At 40.0% G+C, this 23,626-nt stretch overlaps 1 protein-coding gene across 1 annotated transcript in view; it reads left to right on the plus strand.

The window, feature by feature from the left end:
- HS6ST2 (heparan sulfate 6-O-sulfotransferase 2) overlaps positions 1 to 23,626 on the plus strand; it is a 303,663-nt gene that overhangs the window by 713 nt on the left and 279,324 nt on the right. The window contains exon 2 of the mRNA XM_045852310.1: positions 654 to 1,172. Within this exon, the coding sequence (XP_045708266.1) occupies positions 654 to 1,172 (519 nt within the window). The remainder of the gene's footprint in view (positions 1 to 653; positions 1,173 to 23,626) is intronic.

Below are 23,626 nucleotides of genomic sequence, written 5' to 3' on the forward strand. Positions count from 1 at the left end.
TCCAGGCGGCCTCCAAGGTGGGCAACCGGGTGGGAGAAAGCGGAAGGCTTGGGAGGGGGGACAAGGGGAGGAAGCCCACTTGGGCAGGCTGGGAGTTGGCGGCGTAAGCGACTAGGGGACTTGGGGAAAAGAAGCTCCTGGGAGAGTGTGGTGGACGAATTGGGATGGGGATGGGAGCCACGAAGCCACCGAGAGTGGAGGGAGACGCAAGGGGGCGCGGACCTGGGGTGTGAGTTGGGAAGTGGGGCAACTGGGGTTCTAGGGGTATGAAACCCCGCGAAACGGCTCCTGAGAACTCCGGCGCCGGGAGAGGGCAGGCGGCCAGCGGGAAGGAGTGGGGGGGGGGGGGTGGGGGGTGGGGGGTGGGGGGTGGGGGGGGTGGGGGGGGTGGGGGGGGTGGGGGGGTGGGGGGGGTGGGGGGGGTGGGGGGGTGGGGGGTGTGCGGCAGAAGCCACAGCGCTGAGCCTGCCGGGAAGGAAGGAAGCGAGGAAGGGCGCCACCGCCGCCGCGGCTGCCGCCGAGGTGAAGTACTCTGTGTGGAGGGGAGGGGGGAAAGGGGCGCAACAGCGGCGCCAGTGGGAGGGGGGTTGCGGGCGCACGGCGAGCGCGGGCTGAGCTGCGGGATTGACGTAACGAACTTGGGTTTCCCCCAGCGTCGGGAATATGGATGAGAAATCCAACAAGCTGCTGCTGGCTTTGGTGATGCTGTTCCTATTCGCCGTGATCGTCCTGCAATATGTGTGCCCTGGCACAGAATGCCAGCTCCTCCGTCTTCAGGCGTTCAGCTCTCCTATGCCGGACCCTTACAGCTCAGAGGATGAGAGCTCCGCCAGGTTCGTGCCCCGTTACAATTTCAGCCGAGGCGATCTCCTGCGCAAGGTAGACTTCGATATCAACGGCGATGACCTGATCGTGTTCCTGCATATCCAGAAGACAGGGGGTACCACTTTTGGCCGCCACCTGGTGCGAAACATCCAGTTGGAGCAGCCTTGCGAATGCCGCGTGGGTCAGAAGAAATGCACTTGCCACCGGCCGGGTAAGCGGGAGACCTGGCTCTTCTCCAGGTTCTCCACAGGCTGGAGCTGCGGGCTGCACGCCGACTGGACTGAGCTTACCAGCTGTGTGCCCGCTGTGGTGGATGGCAAGCGCGACGCCAGGCAGAGACCATCTAGGTGAGTGCGCGCCCGAGGTGTGCGGGACCGGACCTGGGCCTGGGTGGGCTGAGCTGGGGGAGGCGCGGCTGGAAGGTGCCTGCGATCCAATACTCACCTCGGCCACTCAGCAGTTGCTCCTCTGCTGGGCAGGCGCCAGGTGTCCTGGCGCGGACGTTGGCGGCCACAAGACGCTTGTCAGCTCCTGCCCGGGGACGCCTGTCTGTCTTCGGTGGATCTGCTGGTTGACTGTGAGGGAGCACGGGGGAAGAGGTCAGGAGGCCAGGAACGAGCGCCCCCCACCCGCTGATTGGGACAGAGTACCGCACGCAGACTCCGAACTGGAACGCTTGAAAGAACTGCGTTGTGTAGTGATCCTGAGCCTCACCTGTCCTCGCTCTTCTCCTCACTCCTGTTCTGAATCAATTTCGTACTCTTTCCCACTCCCAAATTCTTTCCCCCCCCTTTTATTTTCGCTTCCCCTATTTGTCTTTCCCTCTTTCTGGTGCTCCTGATCTTGTCTTGATCTTGCCTTCTTCCGTTTTCTTCTCTCACTTTGCTTCTCTTCTTTCTCTTTCACCATTTCTGATTTTTCTCTTTCAGGCTGACTTTTGTCGCCTCTCCACTCCTTTCTCTCCTTTGGATCTGCTCTCCCCAGAGACTAGGTGCCCCTCTGCCGCTTATTGAGGACACCGGAGAGAGAGCTCGTGTTACTCAGCTTGCACCCCTCTCTACTGGCTGCACGCCAGGCATCCGCGGCGTTTTTCCAATGCAAGGGGCACCCCGTGGGTTGAAGGGAGGGCTGGGACGTTGCTCCGACCCCTTGTGGGGTTGAACCTTGAGAAACTGCTCGGTGATTTACAAACCCATGCCAGCGGCTGGTGCGGAAAAACATGATTTATGAAGAGCTTGTAGCCAATTGCTTTTGAAGCTAGGACATTTTTCTCCAAGCAGCCGCAATGCTGGCTTGGTGGAGGTCGTGGAGTACCATAAAAGGGGGGCAAGGAGGGTGTATTGGGGTGCGTTGCTTCAGGTAGGGCTCCCATTCTGCCTAAAACAAAATTTGGCTGTGTTGGGAGTCCAGGGAATGAGCAAGGCAAGTCTGGTTGCCAGGGGGCCTCCTGACTGGGTCTCTGAGTAGGCAAAGACATGGCCATGCTCTTGGCTTCCTTATCGGAGTAACCACAGGGATTCTTGAGGCTGTTGCTGCTGCTGCTGCTGCTGCTGCTGCAATGGCTGCCTACCTAGACCCTCTCCCAACACTGCCTGTTAACCCTCGGAGGGAGGTACGGTGCTATGGACTAGGCAGTGCTTTGCAGGTGTCACTTGGAATGCTACAGCCAGGGCAATTTCTTCTGTGCAGTGGCAGGCAAAAGGAGCCCTCTGACTTTCTGGCCACCCCTGAGATTCAGAAGGAACCATCACCCCCTACTCATTTTACCTTCCCTCAGTTTACAGTCTTTCTTGAATGCTAGAATTCTGGCAGAATCTGTTGAACTTTCATTTCCTTTCCAGCGCTAACAGATTTTTTTTTTAACCGTCTTAGGAGAATTTTGCTCAGGAAGTTTGCCACCTCAATTCATTATGAGAATTTTGTAAGTCATTGTCACCACAATATGCTGGTGTTTAAAAAGATCCCAAACAATTTGGCAATATTGCAAATAATTTCTCTTGTTGATGGAGCTTGTAGGTGTAGTGTGGCATGGTGATATAAAAAGCTCTTTGGGGCAAAACTAAAAGTCCACAGCTGTGACTGTGGCAGAGAAGTAAAACTGAGGTCTTGGCCACCGTGGAAGCTATGACACTGTCTTGAGTTCCACAGGACACATGTGCATTTTTAAAATCCTTTTGGACATGTAAGTCAGGGTGTGATATGATCTGTAAATATACCTTCTGGATTGCCCCATGTTGAAATAAAATTATTTGAAAAAAATGAGATTTTCTTGGACATAAAAAGGGTGATATCACAGCATCATCTGTTCTAGTCAAAGAAGAACCACTTGTTAAAGAGAATTCCTGAATCTTAGAATACTTGCAAAAATGAAATAAAATTTCTAGAGACACACAATGCTACCCTAAAGGCACCTTCCTTTCATTGATTTTTTTATTGTTAGGATACAGTTGTCTCCATTTGCCTACCCCCACACCCCCACTCCGCCCCGTCTACCCCCACCTCTCACCCTCCATCCTTCCCCACTTTGGCTTTGTCTATGGGTCCTTTATACATGTTTCTTGAAGACCCTTTCCTAAGGGCACCTTTTTATTTCATTAATTCCTCCCCTTCTACAGAAATCTTCAAATTGAAGAATGGTGAGAGTCTGTGATTTCCAGAATTTCCCAGGATGTTAACAAATCCATTCTTGCAGGACCAGTTCTGTGAGTTCTGTTAATCTATAAGAGCCAAGGGATATACATAAATGAGAATGAGAGAGGAAGAGGGGTGGGGGAAGAGAGAGAGAAAGAGGAAGATGAAAATTAGAAACAGAGGCAGCTGTACTGGTAGTGATGTATGAGGGGGAGGAGCTGGTCTCAGTAGATGAGAGAGTCAGTCATTGGGAATTCCTGTGTCTAGCAGTCTTCTGTGCCAGGTGGTGATCTCTGTACTGTGCTGAACTCAGAGGACAACAGCTTAGCTTGTTTGGCCTGTGAGTTCTGACACCTGGGCCATACTTTCAGGCTACCCACTAGCCACCTTTGTGACCTTGGACCAAGCCTGTCCAAGCCTGGTGTGTGTGAAGAGCATATTCCAATTTCTGATAAGCTTTCACATCTCTTATCTCTGGCATTTCTCTATAACTTGTACTATCTTTGGGAAGAGAGCAGAGTGGGAAAAAGTATCCCCATTTATCAGATGACAGTGAGGCCCAAAGGGACTGAAGGATTTTCCCAAGGTCATCGAGCATGTTAGTGGCACAGCTAGAATCTTACTCCAGTTCTGTTTGACTCCACAGCTGTTTTGTTCTGTTCACTGTGTCTTGATGACTGAGAGTTTTTGCAAAACCACAGTGAGAGACATTTCTTGTTAGTAATTATCACAGAGTAAACACTCAACAAATGTTAACTGGTATTGTTATCACCTACATCATCACAGTTTTTTGTAATTTTACAAATGTGAGTTTGGATGAGAGATTGGCCAGGGTTGCCACACCCATTGGAAAAAGATTTCTACTTTTTTGAAACTTTATGCTCACCAGGATTATATCTCTTAGTTAGGTTGCAGAAGGGCTTCTCTTTGCTGTGTTGGAAATCACTACACATTAGAAAATAATGGGAAGATCCTGGGGGACTGGTATTGTCAGTAGGGCCTTCACCAGTGACAGGGGCCACCTTCTGACTCACAGCCATTCATTGACATTAGGGAGGGAGGAGAGGCCATGCTGGCCACTCACCAGGACCATGAATCTTGCTTTCATTGCTTCATTTGAGATGCTTCCCTGCCTCAGCAGATGGTAAAGTGTTTGGGTGATATATAACTGATGAATAGAAATGACTGTAGTCCTGTTGCCCTGAGGAAAAAGAGAGAGTGCTTGGCTGGCAAAAGGTACACGTTGTTTTTTAAGAATATTATTTCTTAAAAAAACTAGTGATTTCATATCATGCATCTGTTTGCCAATATGTTGTTTAGGATGAGAGGACTCCTGTTCACTTTAGAATTTCTAAGACTATTTTTGAAAATGTATTAAAACATTGTTACTTACTAGCCGTCAAAACTGGCAAATTTTGCAGGATTTTCTTGGGCCAAATTCCCTCTGTTTGTAGCCAACTCTAGTGCTACACTTGGTCTATTGGAGGAATTCAGGATCAGGCACAAAGAAATTGCCCTAGAGTCATTTTTCTTCAGGGCATATGGCACTGGCCTGCACACACAGGGTGGCTGGGGGGAGGGAGGATCAGCATCTAGACAATTCAGAGAATCTGATCATCATATTCATGTTGCATCCTAGACTTTTAGCATCTCTTAAATTTTCTAGCAGCTACACAGGGAATAATTAGTTGTTATCTAAAATTCAGTAGGCTATCACTAACATGAGAGGACTAAAAGGCACTTATATGGAGAAAGCGTTCTTTTTTTTGTAATTCTCTTTAAATATTGTGGTAAATGCTTTATTTTCTGTTCATTTCTTTTTAAAAGCAGCTCTGTATTTTATTTCTTAAACTTTTATTTTTCAGTTATAGCTTACATTTAATATTACTTTGCATTAGTTTTAGGTGTACACCATAATGGTTAGACAGATACTTTACAAAGTGTTACCCCAATGTTGCCGGTACTTAACCTGGCACCCTGCATAGTTATTACAATATTGTTGACTATATTTTTGATACTCTACTTACATGCTGTGATGATTTTGTTACTACCAATTTGTACTTTTTAGTCTTTTCACCTTTTTCACCCAGTCCCCAAACTCTTCTCCCTTCTGTCTACCGTCAGTCTGTTCTCTATGTCTATGAGTCTGCTTTAATTTTGTTTGTTTATTATTTTGCTCTTTAGATTCTACGTGTAAGTGAAATCATATGGTACTTGGAAAGAGCTATGTCTTATTAAGAACTCCACCTGGCTGGCATAGCTCAGTGGATTGAGCGTGGGCTGCGAACCAAAGTGTCGCAGGTTCTATTCCCAGTCAGGGTACATGCCTGGGTTGCAGACCATGACCCCCAGCAACCACACATTGATGTTTCTCTCTCTCTCTCTTTCTCCTTCTCTTCCCTCTCTAAAAATTAATAAATAAAATCTTTAAAAAAAAAGAACTCCACAGTGAGTGTGCCTGCTCACACCTCATGCCCATGCTCTCACCCTTTCACTTTTTGTACTTTTCAGTAAAGCAGGATGAATTGACAGGTTTGTGGTACAAGGTGAGGCAGCCATTGAATGGAATCTTATAGCCAGAAATGCTGTCCTGGTCTATGAGGCTACAGGCCCCTTGGCTCTCCCAGGGAAACTTCACTTACCAAGGATGCATTTCTTCAGCTGTCTTTGATAAGAGCTATTATGCACTCCCACTATTTCATAGGAGGAGAGATATTCACTATAATAACATCTGTAAAACTTCACCAGTATTAGTTAGCATCTTGGCACAGAGGGCAAATATCTTGTTTGAAGTCCCAACAAAGCTCTAAGTTCTTAAGGAAGTATAAAAGGTCATTTAGCATTTCTTAAAAGTAATTTTACATTATTACTGTTATATGGCAATGAGAATGTTAGAGCTTATGTATCTTATATCTGTCTTCAACTTAGGTAGTGTGAAATGATGTTAAAGAATAGTTATCTCTTCCATCTGTTATTTATTAAACAAATTTTTGTAACTCTGCCCATTATGTTCTAGGAAAGACATGTCATCCTTTTTTTCACAGAGCTTACAGTAGAACAGAATACTTTGATTTTTTAGATATTTAATAAAGAAGATAGCTTTAGTTTGAGCATGATTTGATTATCAATAATGTATTTAAAATATCATTATTTTACCAGAATATATTTAAAAAATAAAGATAAGTCCATCTGTTTACATCTGATTAAGAAACATTGTGCAGTAAGTATTATTATTCCTTTCAGTGCTACCATAGCAGTTGGGGGAGATTAGAGCCAAGACAAAGCCAAAAAAGCAAATGCCACCATCTTCAGCCTCAAATCCATAAAGATTATCAGGTAAAGTGTATAACACTGTTCTATAGGCAGGTTAGTGGGAGGGAGGAACTTGTGATTTGGGGCAAATTCATCCCTGTCTGTAAAAAATAGGAGATTTAACCAAGATGCTTTCAAATGTCCTTTGCTTTCTGAGGTATGAAGAGCAGGCTGGAAGAGGAGAGATCTGTATCGGAAGGCTTCTAGGAATAGTGGGTTGTTTTTAGAAGACATGAGTTATTATGGGTGAGCATGGCATCCTCATGGCATCATGAGGTCCAGCAACCTCACCTAGCTAGTGCTGGCAAGAATGGAGATAGTTCATGCTTGGGGGAATGTTTCAGAAAGCTTGTGGGGTGAAGCCTTATTGTAGAGGCCCAGAATGGCAATGAAGGAGTTGAATCCCAGTGAGTATGAAAGGCTCTTGTGGAGGTACAAGATGGTGGAAGACCTGGTAGATGTTACACTCACCTCCTCCCAGGACCAAACTGGAAATACAACTAAAATATAGAGGAAGCAAGCTGCATAACCAACTGAAGACTAGCTGAAGAAGAGTCTTATGAGCAAGGATTTATAGAAGAAGCTACATGTAGAGTGGTATGAGTGCGGAAACACAAAAAGGACTGGCCCTTTTCCCATGGGCAGTGGCTGAGATTCTACAGTGGTATCTTAGCTTCAAAGGTTCCCCTTAAGGAATGTGGGGTCACACTCTACCTTGAGCTACCCATCCCAGAGCACCAGAGCTGGGAGGAGGTACCCACAAATATCTGGCTGTGAAAATCAGCAGGGATTCTTTCTGCCAAGGAGAAATAGAAGTTTGATAAAGGCACAGGAACACTCCTAAAAGGCCAATGCACAAAATCTTGTTCAAAGCCACTCACTCTGGGCTTCAGAAGAGGGAGGGCAAAGTGGATTGTAGTTGTGTGAGGAGAGATTGGGGTTTGTGGCTATAGGGGGAGAGAGCTGTGAGGACAGCCACTAGGATTACTATGTTGAGTTCTTCTCACACACCACAGAGGCCATCTTTCTTGGATGGAGCACTGCACTCTTTAGGATATCAGCCTGGGGTAATGTAAAGCTCCACTCTCTGGAATCTCTGTCATTCCCCCCTGCAGAGCCCATGCCCTGCTGAAGAGACAGCTGCCTGGGCTGGGGTATAGAGATCTGGACAGACTCAGGGAGTGTCGGTGACTGAGTAGTGTGACATTAAGGTGGGGGCCATTTTTTCTAACTTCTTGTGAACCTTACTGGTGCCTCCCCTTCACAGGAGATCCACTAACCTCATCCTTTGGGGTCCAGGCAGTCCCACCGTCTTTACTCCTGGTGGCTCTGCTCTGCTAAGGCCTGGACAGAATCTAGGACAGACTGAGTTGTATGACTCAAGCGGAGGCTACTACTCCCACCTTCCCACAAGCCTGACCAACACCTTCTCCTCACTGGAGATCCACTAGCCCCAACTTCCTAACTCCTGACAGCCCTTCCTTATTGATCTCAGGCTCCTGGCAGAATTTTGGACAGAATGAATTATGTGGCTCTAGGACCAATACAGAGCTCTCCCTTTGTGCAGCCAAATCTTGGTATGTTGGGGCCTGATAAACCACACTGGCCTCACCCTGATGACTCCCTGAGACCTTTCCCCACCAAAAAGGTCTTGAGAACCTGGTAGGTGGCAGCCAGGCAGTATACCTGGAGACATTTGCTGAGTGGCCTCAGACATAACATTGGTACTAAGTTTGGACCTGCATCAAACTAGTGAACACTCGCCCCTACCTGCTGACTCATTGAGAACCTTCCTCATGCAACCTGAGTGCCAACAGAGGCTCTTTCAGTGACTGAGCCTAATAGGCAGCTGACAGGTGGAGACTTGCAAAGGAAAAACTCTGAGTGCCTTGGGAGTTTTGCTGATATAACCCTGGGCTTGGTGCTGGTAAAAGCTGATGTTGGTATACAACTTTGTCCTTTCTGAGCACACCATAGCCTAGCAGAGACAGCCACAAACTATAAATTACTTTGTAGCTCCAAATAGGTTGCCCAGGGCCAGTCACAGACAGTGTCTGACACTAACTACACCAGAGCTCCTCCCAAGAGGCCCCAGAACAGGCACACACAGTGGCTAGCTTCAGACAACATTAGAGCAGGATCTTCCAATTCACTTCACAAGCAGCATATATAAAGGGAGGTTTTGACAGATACCAGACCCTGCCGAGGAAAATTCCACTTCGTATGGTCAGCACACTGTATGCTCATACTGTGTGGTTCAAGTCAGTCCTTACAGTCAGCCAGCCTGAGTAGCAGCCTCACACACAAATGGGCCAATAGCAATCAAGACTCAATTACAGCAGGAGGTTCATGTATACATACAAGGGACATTCTTGGAGCACCCAGCTCATGTGATCAAGGATACTGTGCCACTGTGTCCCACAGGAAACCTACAACATATGGCCAACCTATCCAAACTAGGAGTCAGAAGATCTACCTAAAACATAGAAACAAACACAAAGAGACAGCCAAAATCAGGAGACAAAGAAGCATGCCCTAAATGAAAGAACAGGAGAAATCTCTGGAAAAAAATAAAGGAAGTAGAAGCAAGTAATTTACCAGATACAGAGTTAAAAAAAATGGTTATAAGAATGATCAAGAAAACTATTGAGGACTACAACAGCATTAAAAAGGACATGGAAACCATACAGAACCAGAAATAAGTGAAGAATACAATATCTGAAATGAAGAAGACACTAGAAGGCCCTGGCTAGCATGGCTCAGTTAGTTGGGCAATGTCCTGCAAAGTGAATGGTAGCCAGTTCAATTCCCAGTTGGAGCACATGCCTGGGTTGCAGGCCAGGTCCCTAGTAGGGGTGTGTGTGAGAAGCAAACCAATTGATGTTTCTCTAATATATTGATGTTTCACTCCCTCTCTTTCTCCTTCTCTTCTCCTCTCTCTAAAAATAAATTAATAAAATCTTTAAAAAGGGAACACACTATAAGGAATCAATAACAGGTTAGATATAGCAGAGGGTCAAATGAAAGATTTGGAAGAGAACATAACAGAAAACAACCAATCAGAGTAACAAAAAGAAAAAAAAAGTAAGGACAGTTTAAGGGACCTTTTGGACAACATGAAGTGTAACAATATCTGCATCATGAGAATACTAGAAGGAGAGGAGACAGAGCAAGGGATTAAGAACCTGTTTGAATTCCTGGCTGGTGTGGCTCAGTGGATTGAGTACTGGCCTGTGAACCAAAGGGTTGCTGGTTCAATTCTTAGTCAGGGCACATGCCTAGGTTGCAGGTCAGGTACCCAGTTGGGAACACACAGAAGGCAACCACACACTGATGTTTCTCTCATCTTTCTCCCTCTCTCCTGCTCTCTAAAAATAAATATATAAAAATCTTTAAAAATAAAATGAAATAACCTATTCAAAGAACTAATGACTGAAAACGTCTTTAACCTTGTGAAAGAAAAACACACTTATTTAGGAGGCACAGAAAGTCACAAACAAGATGAACCCAAAGAGTCCCACACCAAGACACATCATAATTAAAATGGCAAAATTCAAAGGCAAAAGCAACAAGAAAAATAGTTACCTACAAGGGAGTTCCCATAAGACTGTAAGCTGAATTATCAGCAGAAAAGTTTCAGGCCAGAAGGGATTGGCATGAAATATTCAAAGTGATGAAAAGCAAGGACCTACTTTATTTGGCAAGTCTATCATTTAAAATTGAAGGAGAAATAAAAAGCTTCCCAGACAAGAAAAAGCTAAAGGAGTTTTATTATCAGCAGGCCAGTATTACAATAAATATTAAACGACTCTTCTTTAAGTAGGACAAAACACACACACACACACACACACACACACACACACACACACACAGGGACATAGTTATAAAGAATAAAATGGCAATAAGTTCATACCTATCAATAATCACTTTAAATGTGAAGGGTTTAAAAGCTCCAATCAAAAGACACAAGGTAACTGAATAGATAGAAAACAATACCCATAGCCCTGGCTGGTGTAGCTCAGTGGATTGAGCGCAGGCCTGCGAACCAGAGGGTCTCCAGTTCAATTCCCTGTTAGAGCACAGGCCTGGGTTGTGGGCCAGGTCCTCAATAGGCGGTGCACAGAAGGTAACCACACATAAATGTTTCCCTTTCTTTCTCTCCCCCCTTCCCCTCTGTCTATATATAAATAAAATCTTTAAAAAAAGAAAACAATACCCATATACTTATATATGCTGTTTACAAGAGACTGACCACAGAATGAAAGGTATATACACAGACTAAAATTAAAAGGATGGAAAAAGATTTCATGCAAATAGATAAAAACAAAGCTGGGGTAGCAATACTTATTATCAGACAAAGTGAACTTCAAAATAAAGGCAATGATAAGAGACAAAGAAGGACATTATATAGTGCTAAAGGGATTAATCCAACAAAAGGATATAACCCTTGTAAACATTTATGTACTGAGCATAGGAACACCTAAATATATAAAGTAAATAGTGATGGACATAAAGTGAGAAATTGACAGTAATGCAGTCATAATAGGGAATTTAACACTCAATTGAAATCAATGGACAGAACATCCAGACAGAAAAATAATGAGGAAACCATAGCCTTAAATGACAAACTAGATCAGATAGATTTAAGGTATTTTGCCATGTATAATGAGCACCTTTTTTTGCTGAAATTTTTGAGGGAAAAATAAGGATGTGCAGCATACCTGGATATAATGATTACATACCATGGGTATAATAATGGGTGTAATAATACTCTGTATAAAGTGCACAAAAAGTGTGGGTGCACATTAGACACAGCAAAACATGGTAATTGATATCTTCAGTGCATCTCATCCCAAAGCAGAAGAATGTACATTCTTTTCCAGTGCACTTGGAACATTTTCTAAGATAGACTCCATGTTAAGACAAAAACAAGTGTCAATAAATTTGAAATTATCGAAATCATATCAAGCATCTTCTCTGACCATAATGCTATGAAACTAGAAATTAATCAAAAGAAAAAAAAAACCCTGAAAAAAACATAAACACATGGAGGCTAAGTAGCATGTTACTAAACAATGAATGGGCTAGCAAGGAGAACAAGGAAGAAGTAAAAAGAAATACCCTGAAACAAATGAAAATGAGAACACAACAACCCCAAATCTGTGGGACACAGCAAAAGCAGTCTTATGAGGCAAATTTATAAGATTACAGGTTTACCTCAAGAAACAAGAAAAATCTCAAATAATCAATCTAATGTTAAAGGAACTAGGAAAAAAAAACAACAAAGTCCAAAGTCAGGAATAAAGGAAATAATAAAGATCACAGCACAAAGAAATGGAGACTAAAAAAAAAACCCAAAAAATCAACAAAACCAAGAACTGTTTCTTTGAAAAGATAAACAAGATTGACACACCTTTGACAAAACTCATCAAGGAAAAAAGAGAGAGGACCCAAATAAATAAAATCATAAATGAAAAAGGAGAAGTAACAACTGACACCAAAGTTATACAAGGGATATAAGAAAATATTATGAACAACTATATGCCAACAAATTGGACAAGCTGGATTAGATGGATAAATTCCTAGAAACATATAATCTTCCAAAACAAATCAGGAAGAATCTGAATCAGAATAGACTGATACAACTAATGAAATTGAAGCAGTAATGAAAAAAGAAAAATCCCAAGAAACAAAAATTCTAGAGTGGGGAACTTCACAGGTGAATTTTACCAAATATTCAAAGAAAAACTTGTACCTATTCCTCTCAAACTTTTCCAAGAAATTCAAGAGAAAGGAAGACACCCAAGTTCATTTTATGAGGCCAGCATTATCCTAATTCCAAAACCAGGAAAAGACACTACGAATAAAATTTTGTCTAATATCCCTGATAAACAGATGCTAAAATCCTCAACAAAATATTAGCAAACCAGATCCAGAAATACATTAAGAAGATCCTACACCATGATCAAGTGGGATTTATTTCAGATACACAAAGTTGGTACAATATGAGAAAATTAGTAAATGTGATACACCACATAAACCAAATGAAGGATAAAAATTAAATAATCATATCAGTAGATACAGAAAATGCATTTGATAAAACCCAGCACCCATTTATGATAAAAACCCTCAGCAAAATGGAAATAGAGGGAACAGACCTCAATATAATAAAGGCCATATATGACAAACCCACTGCCAGCATCATAATCAATGGGCAAAAACTAAAAGTTTTCCTTAAGATAGGGAAAATCTGGGGCTGGCTGCTTTCACCACTTTTATTCAACATAGTACTAGAAGAGCTAGGTACAGTGATCAGACAAGAAGGAATAAGAGTCACCGAAATTGGAAATAAGTAAAAGTGTCATTTGCAGATGACATGATACTGTGTTTAGAGGATCCTAAAGGTTCCACCAAAATACTACTAGAACTGAAAAATGAATTCAGCAAAGAAGCAGGATACAAAATATACATCCAGCAATGAGTGGCATGTTTATACACCTATAGTGAAATATCCAGAAAGGGAAACTAAGAAAACAATATCATTTACAATTACATCAAAAAAACCTCCCTATGAATAAATTTGCCCAAGGATGTAAAAGACCTGAAGTAAGAAACTGAAAAAGATACAAGTAAGTGGAAGCATATACCATGTTCATAAATAGGAAGAATTAACATCATTAAAATATCCATACTACTCAAAGCAATCTGCAGATTTAACACCATTCTTATCAAGAAACCAATGGTGTATTTTGCAGAACTAGAACAAACATTACAAAAATTTTTATGGAAGCAAAACAGACCCCAAATAGCCACAGAAATCTTGAGAAACAAGAAAAACATTGGAGGAATCATGCTACCTAATATCAAACTCTATTGCAAGACCATAGTAATCAGAACAACATGGTACTGGCATAAGAACAGACACATGGATCAATGGAACAGAATAGAGAACTCAGAAATAAACCAGTGTCTTTATGATCAATCATTGTCTCTATAAAGAGGGCAAGAACATACAATGAGGTAAATATTGTCTTTTCAATAAATAGTGTTTGGAAAATTGGACGGAGATGTGCAAAAAACGAAAGTAGGCCACCTTCTTACAGCATACACAAGAACAAACTCAAAATGGATTAAAGATTTAATGTAAGGTTTGAAACTATAAAAATCTTAGAAGAAAACATTGGCAGCAAAATCTCAGGCATTTCTTATAGAAATATTTTTTTTTCTGGTATGTCTCCTCTGGTAATAGACACAAAAGAAAAAATAAACAAATGGGACTACATCAAACTAATTTTTTTTTCATAGCAAAGGAAACCATCAACAAAATCAAAAGACAATGCACTAAACCAGAGAACATATTTGCCAATGATACATCTGATAAGGGGTTAATATTCAAAATTTACAAAGAATTTATATCACTCAACACCAAAATAAACCTCACCTAACAATACAATTAAAAAAAATTGGCAAAGGTCCTGAATAGATACTTCTTCAAAAAAGACATACAGTTGGCCAACAAATATACAAAAAGATGCTCAATGTCACTAATCATCAGAGAAGCACAAATTAAAACCACAATGAGATACCACTTCACACCTGTAAGAATGGCATCATCAATAAATCACCAATATGTGTTGGCAAGGATGTGGAGAAAAGGGACTCTCATGTTCTGAGGGTGGGAATGCAGATTGGTGCTGCCACAGTGGAAAAATTATGTAATTTCCTCAAAAAATTAAAATGGAACTGCCTTATGACCCAGTGATTCCACTTCTGGGAATTTATCTGAAATAATCTGAAGTACTAGTTCAAAAGAATGTATCCATCCCTATGTTCATTGCACCGTTATTTGCAATAGCCAAAATTTGGAAGCAGCCCAAGTGCCCATCAGTAAATGAGTGGATAAAACAAGCTGGCATATTTACACAATGGAATACTACTCGGCTATAAAAATGAAGGAAATCCAAAGTGAAATAAGCCAGTCATAGAAAGACAAATACCTTATTATTTCACTTATATGTGGAATCAATGGAAAAAATACAGATACAGAAGATAGACTGACAGCTGTTAAAGGGAAGGGGAGGTTGTGGGATTGAGTGAAAAAGGTGAAAGGATTAATCAAAGGAAAAAACTTATAAATACAAACAATATGGTGATTTCCAAACAGCATGGAAACCAGAGGTAAAGTGGGGTGAGGGAGGTAGAAGAAGGTAAAAGGGGGATAAATGGTGACAGAAGGAGACTTGAATTTGGGTGGGGAACACACAATGCAAAATATAGATTATGTATTATAAAATTGTACACCTGGAACCTGTATAATTTTATTAACCCATGCCACCCCCATAAATTCAATAAAAAATTAAAAAATAACTGTTTTGGTAAAAATCACATTGGGTCAGTTTTTTGTGCCTTTTTATGTGAAAATAGTTTTTCTCTATCTTGAGTAAAAAATCCATCTTTTTGAAATAAAAAAGAAAGAAAAGCTTTTGGATAGAAGGAATGTTTAAAAAACATAACAAAACAAAACAAAATAAAACATAAGAGTATGTGAAGGCTGAAGTCCAGTTAAAGGTACCTCACTGACTTCTAGTCTGTAATGGAAGTGGTAGTATTGACCAATGCAGAGGTTGACAAAAGTATCTAGTTTGGGCTGGGAAAATGCTGAGGAGTTGTGAATGGTCTATGTTGCTTATACTTCTAGTGGCTAGAACTTGTAAAGAAGTGAGAACTTGGGCTTAGGGATAGGTTGGGGCTTGCATATATATATGGGAGTCTGTGAACGCAATTAATCTACATTCACAATTGGCATTATTTAAATGATAGCTGCAGTTCACATGTGGCACTCAGTCAAGAAAAAAGAACATTTGAATAGAAGTAAAGATAGACAGTTACGATTACATAAAAATGAGAAATGCTCATCTGTCAAAAAAATAGCCAAAGTGAAAAGGTACATATCAAGCTGATGCAAATAGGCACAATAAATAAAACAGAGAAAAGAATGGCATGTGCCTGTATAAAGAACTGCTACAAATTGATTAGAAAAACAAAGAGTATGACCACATAATTTAAAAAATGGGAACCACAGCTGGTTTACAGACAGAAAAACTGTTTAGTCTCACTGGTACTGAAGAAATGCAAATTTAAATAACTAAATGTAGGAAAACCTTTTGGTCCCTGTAAATAACTTTGATTAAAACAACACACAACAAAAACAAAAAACTCAAATACAATCACCATCACCATCAAATAAAAAAAAAAGATAGTCACCAGTGTTGACAAGTTGTAGTAAATACCATAATTTTCATACACTGTTGGTGAGAATGTAAATTCGAATGATTGTTTTGGAAATAAATTAATGAATATAAACAGAGAACATTAAAGTATTTATTTCTTTGAGTCATGATTTCTTTTCTAAGATTTGATTGAAAAACATAACCCTATACATGTTTTTCATTCACTTCTGTTTATTCATTAATTTATTCAACAAATATTTGTTACATATCTTTTATCACTGTGCTGGGGTACAATGAGAAATCAGGAGTATGACAGGGAGACATGAAACAAATAATTAATTACATAAAATTGTGAGAAGTGCCATGGGAGAAATGCATAGGCTGATATAATGCTGTACTACGAGGCTAATGAGTTATTTATGAGTGCAACAAATTGAAAAATCTAAACATCCACAAATGATTCAAGAAATCTCAGCACATCCACTTGAAGAATTATTACAATACCATTTAAATGTCCTTTTATAGAGTATGGGAAAATTGCTAGTGATTTAATGCTAAAGGAAAAAGATAATTATGGACCCAGTAGAAATACAACTATAAGAGAGGGAGGGAGGAGGGAGGGAAGGAGGAGAAGGGGGGGAGAGAGAGAGAGAGAGAGAGAGAGAGAGAGAGAGAGAGAGAGAGAGAGATGCACAAATCATCTTCCTTCCCCTCCTAAATCTAAGCATAAAGAATGTAAGAAAAATACCAGGATGTTAATAGATTGATCAGTGACTTACTATGCTTCTCTGAAAGTTTTGAATAGCATTTTTGAATATGCACTACTTGGATAATAAAAGTAAACACTGACAGTTTTTAAAATAATGTTTTATTATAGCTGTGATAAATTATACTTGTGTACTTTTTGGTTCCTGAAGACTATGGCTGGTTATTTCATTAGTTTCTTGATATCCTGGGAGTCCTTAGTGAGGAATGCAGCCTAAGCTGAATAAACTTTCAGACCGAAAGTCTGCTGATTTTTCTGATGATTGGTTGTTGTATTCTAAAGAATCCATGGAACTCTTACACCATGCAGTATAGAGATATTTGAGAGGATTGCTATTTTTCTTGTGTGTTTAGAAATTAAATGGAACAGGAAATTAATAGTGGCACACAGTTGGAAGTATAAGGCTTTTTCTGCTCAGTCAGAGTCATCCAAGACAGCCTGTACTTTGAGTCTTCATGAGCCTTTTTCTAAGTGAGCTGATACCAGAGCTAATGGTCTGGCTAGAAGAGTGAAGTGTTGGGGTTGTTGAAGGGCTGTAGTTCTAAATACACATAGCTGATAGCTTAGACCACTTAGTAGTACATCTGTTGCCCTCATCCAGGAAAGTAAGGGACACGATTCTGTTTGAGCAGCCACCTCCTAGGGCAGTTTCACTTCATAAGAGCATCAGTCCAGTTAACTATAAATTAAGTTGATTAAAACACTTCATTACCCAACTGCTCTGGTTATATGAGGTATTACTATATACAGTGACTTGCATAACCATGTTGAAACTCCACTGAAAATACATTCTAGGTACAAAATTGTTTTGCTAGTGTAAATAATGTGTTTCACAGTTGAAAAGCCAGTATCTCCATTTTGTGACAAATTGAGATTATTTAGTCACTGAGTTTAGGGGGAAAAAAGGTGTAAATTGGAATGTCCTCTCTTCCATTAAACCATAGTGAAGAATTCAATTAGTGACATATGTTTTCTAATACAATGTCATTCATGTAAATTAGAGAAATATTTGTCTAAACTTTAGTCAAATATTTATTGGCAAAAGAGCTTTTTTAGTTTTACTAGGTATTGGACTCTGTGGATTATTCACTTGGTCTTTTTCCACCCCATTTGTTATTCCTGCCATTTTGCCTTTAAGAACAGTGTTGAAGACTTTGACACATTTCAGAGCATAACAGTAAATAAATCTGTCTGGCACATTCCACTGTGCTTTTCCTGGAATATTATAAAAATTCAAGTATAGGCACACATGCAAATTCAAAATAAAATTCAATAGATGCAAATTCCACATAAATTCCATATTTATAACTTAGCAATAGTTTTGAACTTGTTATCCTATGATTTAAATGTATCAAACGTGATCACATGGGAATTACCAATAAATGTATTTTTGTAATTGGACTATAGGTTCTTTTTTAAGTCACAATTTAAGCTTTAATTCTGAGATATAGTATAAGAGAATAATTTGCACTTCATTTACTCTGAATTGTCAAGAATCATGTTCTTCCCCAATTTAAATGTCTGTAAAAAGGATTTTTATTCCGTTTGATTGCTTTTTAAATTTTACTAGCAGAGATGCCCTAGTGAGCTTAAGAGAATCAGTCTGTTTCTTGTGAAGAGTTTAGTCCTCATGAATCACTTCCATGCATTTTTCTGAAGGAATATAAAGGAATTCAAATATGCAAAGCTTTGATTTACATGAAATGGATTAGGCTTATATGCAGCATTCCTTGCATTAATTGACTTTCTCCCATAACTGTGCTAATAAAAATAAATCTTCAGTATAATATCAGCTCCAATTCACTCATGGAGATCATTGGACTTTTGCTAACTTTTTACAGGAGAGCCGATGGGAGCAAAAAGTGTTTAAAAATTGACTAGAGTGAGCAGGTTGTGTCCAGGAAACACAGAGATGCTGTTAAAAGGCCCTTTGATCTTGTCAGTCAGCTTCTCAGTTATTACAATGAATAGAAGCTGACTAAACTCACCAGCTGAAAGATACAGATTATCACAATGGACAAAAATACTAAATATAGCTATGTGCTATATATAAGAGATAAAGCTAAAACACACACATGTAGGATTGGAATGGATATACTATGCAAATACTAAGCAGAAGGAAGCTGATACAGCTAAATTGATATCAGACCAAATAGACTAAGAGAAAAACCTTTATTGGGGGTAAACAGCATTACTGAATAATGATAATACAAAAGTTCAGTTCATCAGATAACAAGTCTAAACTTGTATGCATTTCATAATTTTCTTGTGAACTATATCAAACAAAAATTGACATAATTATAAGGAGAAAATATAAAATCTACTAACCTCTTTCAGAAATCTATAGATGAAAGAATAAAAAATGAGTGGAGATACAGAAGATTTGAACAACATAATTAACAAGCTCAGTGTAAAAGACTTGCACCCAATTAGAAGAATATGCATTTATCTCAAACACACATGGAACATTTTTGAAAACAGACTATCTCCTGAGCCATCAAATCTGGAAAACTTCAGTCAATAAACATCTTAGAGTCTATACTATCTACCTATGCAGTAATTAGTTATAGGATGCTGGGACCAGTTAGGCAGCAGTAAAGGATCAGACTATATTTGAATGCATGAGGAGTATTAGTAGTTTGAATTATTTGGAAGTATTGCCAAGCCATCTACCACATCAAGTTTTTAAATTAACATGCAAGAGGGAAGAACTCCAAGGCTTAGACAAAGGGTATTTCTGTGAAATGATGGTTTGACCTATGTAGCTTGGCCTGACTTGCTATGAAGACCTATTAATGTTTAGGGGTATTAGGAGCATAACATATTTTTCTCATGTAATCCTCAATATAACCCTCTGAGATAGATGTTTGAAAAACCCATTTAAGGATGAGAAAACAGAATTGGACATGATATATAACCCACCTAAATCTACACAGTCAATATTAAAACTGGCATTTAAAATTAATTAGGCCTCATGCATGGCCTGTGTGGTGTATTTTAATGCCCACAAAATTCTGCAAATCTTCAAAAGCTTTTATTCTCTTTTTTGGCTGTGTCTATACAAGCTAAGTGGACTCGAGATCTGATGTGACCATTAGGAGATACCAGGATTCAACATGTTAACTGATTTTTCAAAAGCACCTTCAAAAAAGTTTAATAGAAATCACTCTTTACAGATGAATTCCTAAGCTCTTTTTTTCCTCTCTCTTAAATAAAGATTTAGACATCCAATATATTGCAAATGCTGCTTTGGGAAAATTTAAAAAAGAAAAGTTATATTAAAGGAAATATTACATTTTTCTCAGATAAGGGAAAAGCTCTTAATTCGAAGACCTTAAATATATTTTAATTTATGCCCCTTGTGGACTTAAAATATGGTTCACACACTTTGTAAGATTTGTAAGAGGCCAAAGTATCTTACTCGTTCTGAATTGTTGGTAGTTGACTCGTTAGCAATATCAGTTGCACTGCTCTGACTGGCCTGTTTCTGTAAAGGACAGTTGTTTTTTTTCTTCTGCTTTTGGTCTGTGTAGACCTTTGGAAGGTAGTGTGAATCAGTTTAGTCAGGGCGGCTCATATAATCATGAAGTATGAAGAGCCAGTGAAATAAAGATGCTTTCTTTCAAAACTGAGTGAGGGGTATCAGAGGAAATGAATCCTGAAGCCTGCTCTTATCTCAGCAGCTCACCATGAAAATAATAAAGGTGTATTTTATTACTGAAATAACCAAATGAGGGAAGCAAATTCCCTTAGGAGTGACCTCTGTGTTTTAGAAGAGGCAGCTTTAGGAAAGTGCCGTTAAAGAGAATACACAAATGAGTATGAGCCTACCAGTCTGGCAGACATTAATGCAGGCAGCAAAGAAATTAGGAAGTCATGGAAAAATGGTTGAAAGATGCCCCAAACAACTAGAGGCTAGTGTGTCCTTGGGATGATGACCACCTCAGCAGATGCTTTATTGCTGAGACTTTGCTAAGTAAAAGATTAACTGGTACAATATCTTGAAGGTTGAAAAACTGTCAGAGGTTTTTTGCCTGATATCCTAGAGATAAAAATACTTAGTTTTGTGATTGGTTTTGCTGAATGGGGTAATGGTATGTTGTAAGAGTGTAATAGGCCAACTCTAACTCATTAAATCATGTTGAAATGAAGCATATTGGGATGAATGATGAGTATGTAGTAGGGTATTTATGTAAAAACACTTCAATAAAAAACCTCATGGATATGCAGAAATGATTTTATGTATAAATTCATAGTAAGATTAATGAAATATAATTAGACTAATATGAGAATATGGAACTGAAGCAAGGTAGGAGAAAATGGAGACAAACATAATTGAACAATAATAAAAAGTTAAAAAATAAAAATAAAATATTAAAAATTTTTAGATAAAATGGTCTATGTGCATTTCTTCTTTTAAATAAGAATCCATGCTTAGCATCTACCACCCTCAATTTGTTCTTTGTGACTTGAAAGCAAAGCAAAAGCAAAAAGAAAAGGTACCATTTTAGTATTAGTGTAGTATTCTACAGTCTTCTGGTAGCTTTTGTATTTATCACCATATGGGTGTACATTAAATGTGCATCTTCCTCTCATTTATATGTTTATGAAGTTATAAAGATATACACATGTGCACACAAAATAATTAAGCAAGTGATATGTGTTTGACAACCTTTTGGTGAATTAATACCAATTAGAGGGTTTTTTTTTTAAACCCTGCGTTTCTAATCCAGTTGCTCTCATGCTTTTAGGTTTATGCACTTAAGGACAGAATCCATTTAAAGTGCCAGAATTTGCATACATGATGCTTTGAACGATACTTCTATTTATTCTAGATGGCCTTGAAAAATTATTATTGAGGGACTTAGAGACCTGGATGTCAGGAGATCCATTAGGATGAGACTGAAATCACACTTTTTGGTTTCCAGCAGTCCCTCTTGTACAGGAGGGGATATAAACTTATGACATGGGGTGAGCTCAAGGTATGTGGCTTAGTTAGAGTGTTTAATGCACCTAGATTAGTCAGCTCATCTCAGTGAAAGAGTCTGGTGTTGCAGGCACTTCACCTAACCCTATGGTAGGAAAGTGGTTCATCATTTTCCAGAGCTCAGGTGAATGCTAAGTTAAAGGCTGCATATGGGATTTATATGCATGGAAGTAAGCAGTTACATTGACAGTCTCTCCCTTTTTTGAAAAATATGATTAGAATGTCGTGTTTGCTTTGCTTTTAAAACCATAGTGATGTAACTATTATTAATTGTAGGGAGGTTATAATTCCAGTATCAAGATGTTTCTAGGCAGGGAGTGGCCTGGAGCAGGTCTGCCTCAGGCTGGCTTGCAGTGTGTGAGTTCTTGACTTTGTGTGGGAAAGATTTCACAAATCAAGGTAATTCTGAGAGCATGTTTATTAAAGCTGGGATAGTGACACAAAGGAAGGACTTAGGGTAGAAGAAGCAACAGGAGAGAGAGAGCCTACGTGGTGCTCTGCTTTGGCTCCCTAGAAACATTATACTGTAATGACTGTAGACAAGGAGTGAGCCAAGGTGAGGTTGATGTTAACTCACTGGGAAGTCAGAGAAAAGGGGGCCTAGAAGACAGGATCGGGGGTTAGCCGGGGGCTGTCAGCTGCTCCTCTGGTTGCAAGTCTCATGGGGACCCTTAGGGTTTAGGAGGAAGTAAAAAGTTCATGCCCAAGAAGGGTTATGGGTGAGCTCCAGAGTGAGCCCACGCTGAGTCTTTGTCCTAAGGGCTTTTATATCTTTTCTGTGGGTGAGAATCTTAGGGGAGGCTTTCTGCAGAATATTTATTAACTGTCTGGGTGCTTTTAAAATATGCTGATGCATCAAAATATAGGGGCTCGGGTATTATTCTTTGGTCTGCTTTACTGTTTTACTTTTATCTTGGGTTTGTCTGACTCTAATTGGGTTTTTCTTATTTGTTTCCCTTGACTTCATCCACCCTTGGGTTTAGCTGGCTTAAATGGCATTAACTGGGTCTCTATCTCCTTGACCAGAGTGATTTAAGCCATGTACTCTCTGGTTAGGGAGGAGAGGTATAAACGATTTGCTCTCAAGTGTCCTTGGTTGGGGAAGATAAGGTTTTGAGATTCACTAGCTGGCTGTAAGTTGTTCAAATTGTTTGGCCTTGTTTAATTTTCCTGTCTCAGTTTCCCTTTTCCACTTGCCCAGGAATTTTCCTAGCTTCTTACTACCCTGTCAAGAAGGGACTGGGTGTTGTGTCCGTCATAAGTTGTGATATTTGTCACAGAGGTCAGGTTTCCATGCTGGACAGCAAACAGACCAGGGACCTCAAAAAATCCAGCTCTTCTGGTTTGCTAGGGTTTGAGTCCATGATGTAGCTCTTCCTGGTTAAGGGAGAGTAACTCTTATATGCAGTGAACTTGTTAAAAATGAGAAATACAAATGCCAGAAAGCCCAGGGTGTGCTGTGAACAGCTATGTCATTTGGCTCTTGGTTATATACCTTGGTGGCCTCTGAATTTAGCTTAGCATCAGAAATCTAGAAGGAAGAAAAAATTCTTCTTGAACTTCAAGCAGGTACATACATTCACAAAATGGTAGGAGTTTCAAATTGAAATGTCAGAAGCTAAATTTGGGTATGAGAAAGAGAAATACCATTGGGACAAAAGATAAATTTTTGTCATAATTAAATGACAGACTGTGTATTAGTGACTCTTACCTCACCATCCCAGATGTAGCTTTTGGGGCAATCAACGTACCCACATCTGCTTCAGGGTCCAGAGGGCTGCAATGGCCTCCTACAAACTGGCAGCTTTAATAATGAGCCCCTTAGGTCTCAGAGCCACTAGTAGCTTTCAGTTTGAAAGGGACACCATGGTTCTG

Source organism: Phyllostomus hastatus, unplaced genomic scaffold, assembly GCF_019186645.2.
Source record: "Phyllostomus hastatus isolate PE091 unplaced genomic scaffold, TTU_PhHast_1.1 phas_contig_90, whole genome shotgun sequence".
In the NCBI taxonomy this organism is placed as follows: Eukaryota; Metazoa; Chordata; class Mammalia; order Chiroptera; family Phyllostomidae; genus Phyllostomus; species Phyllostomus hastatus.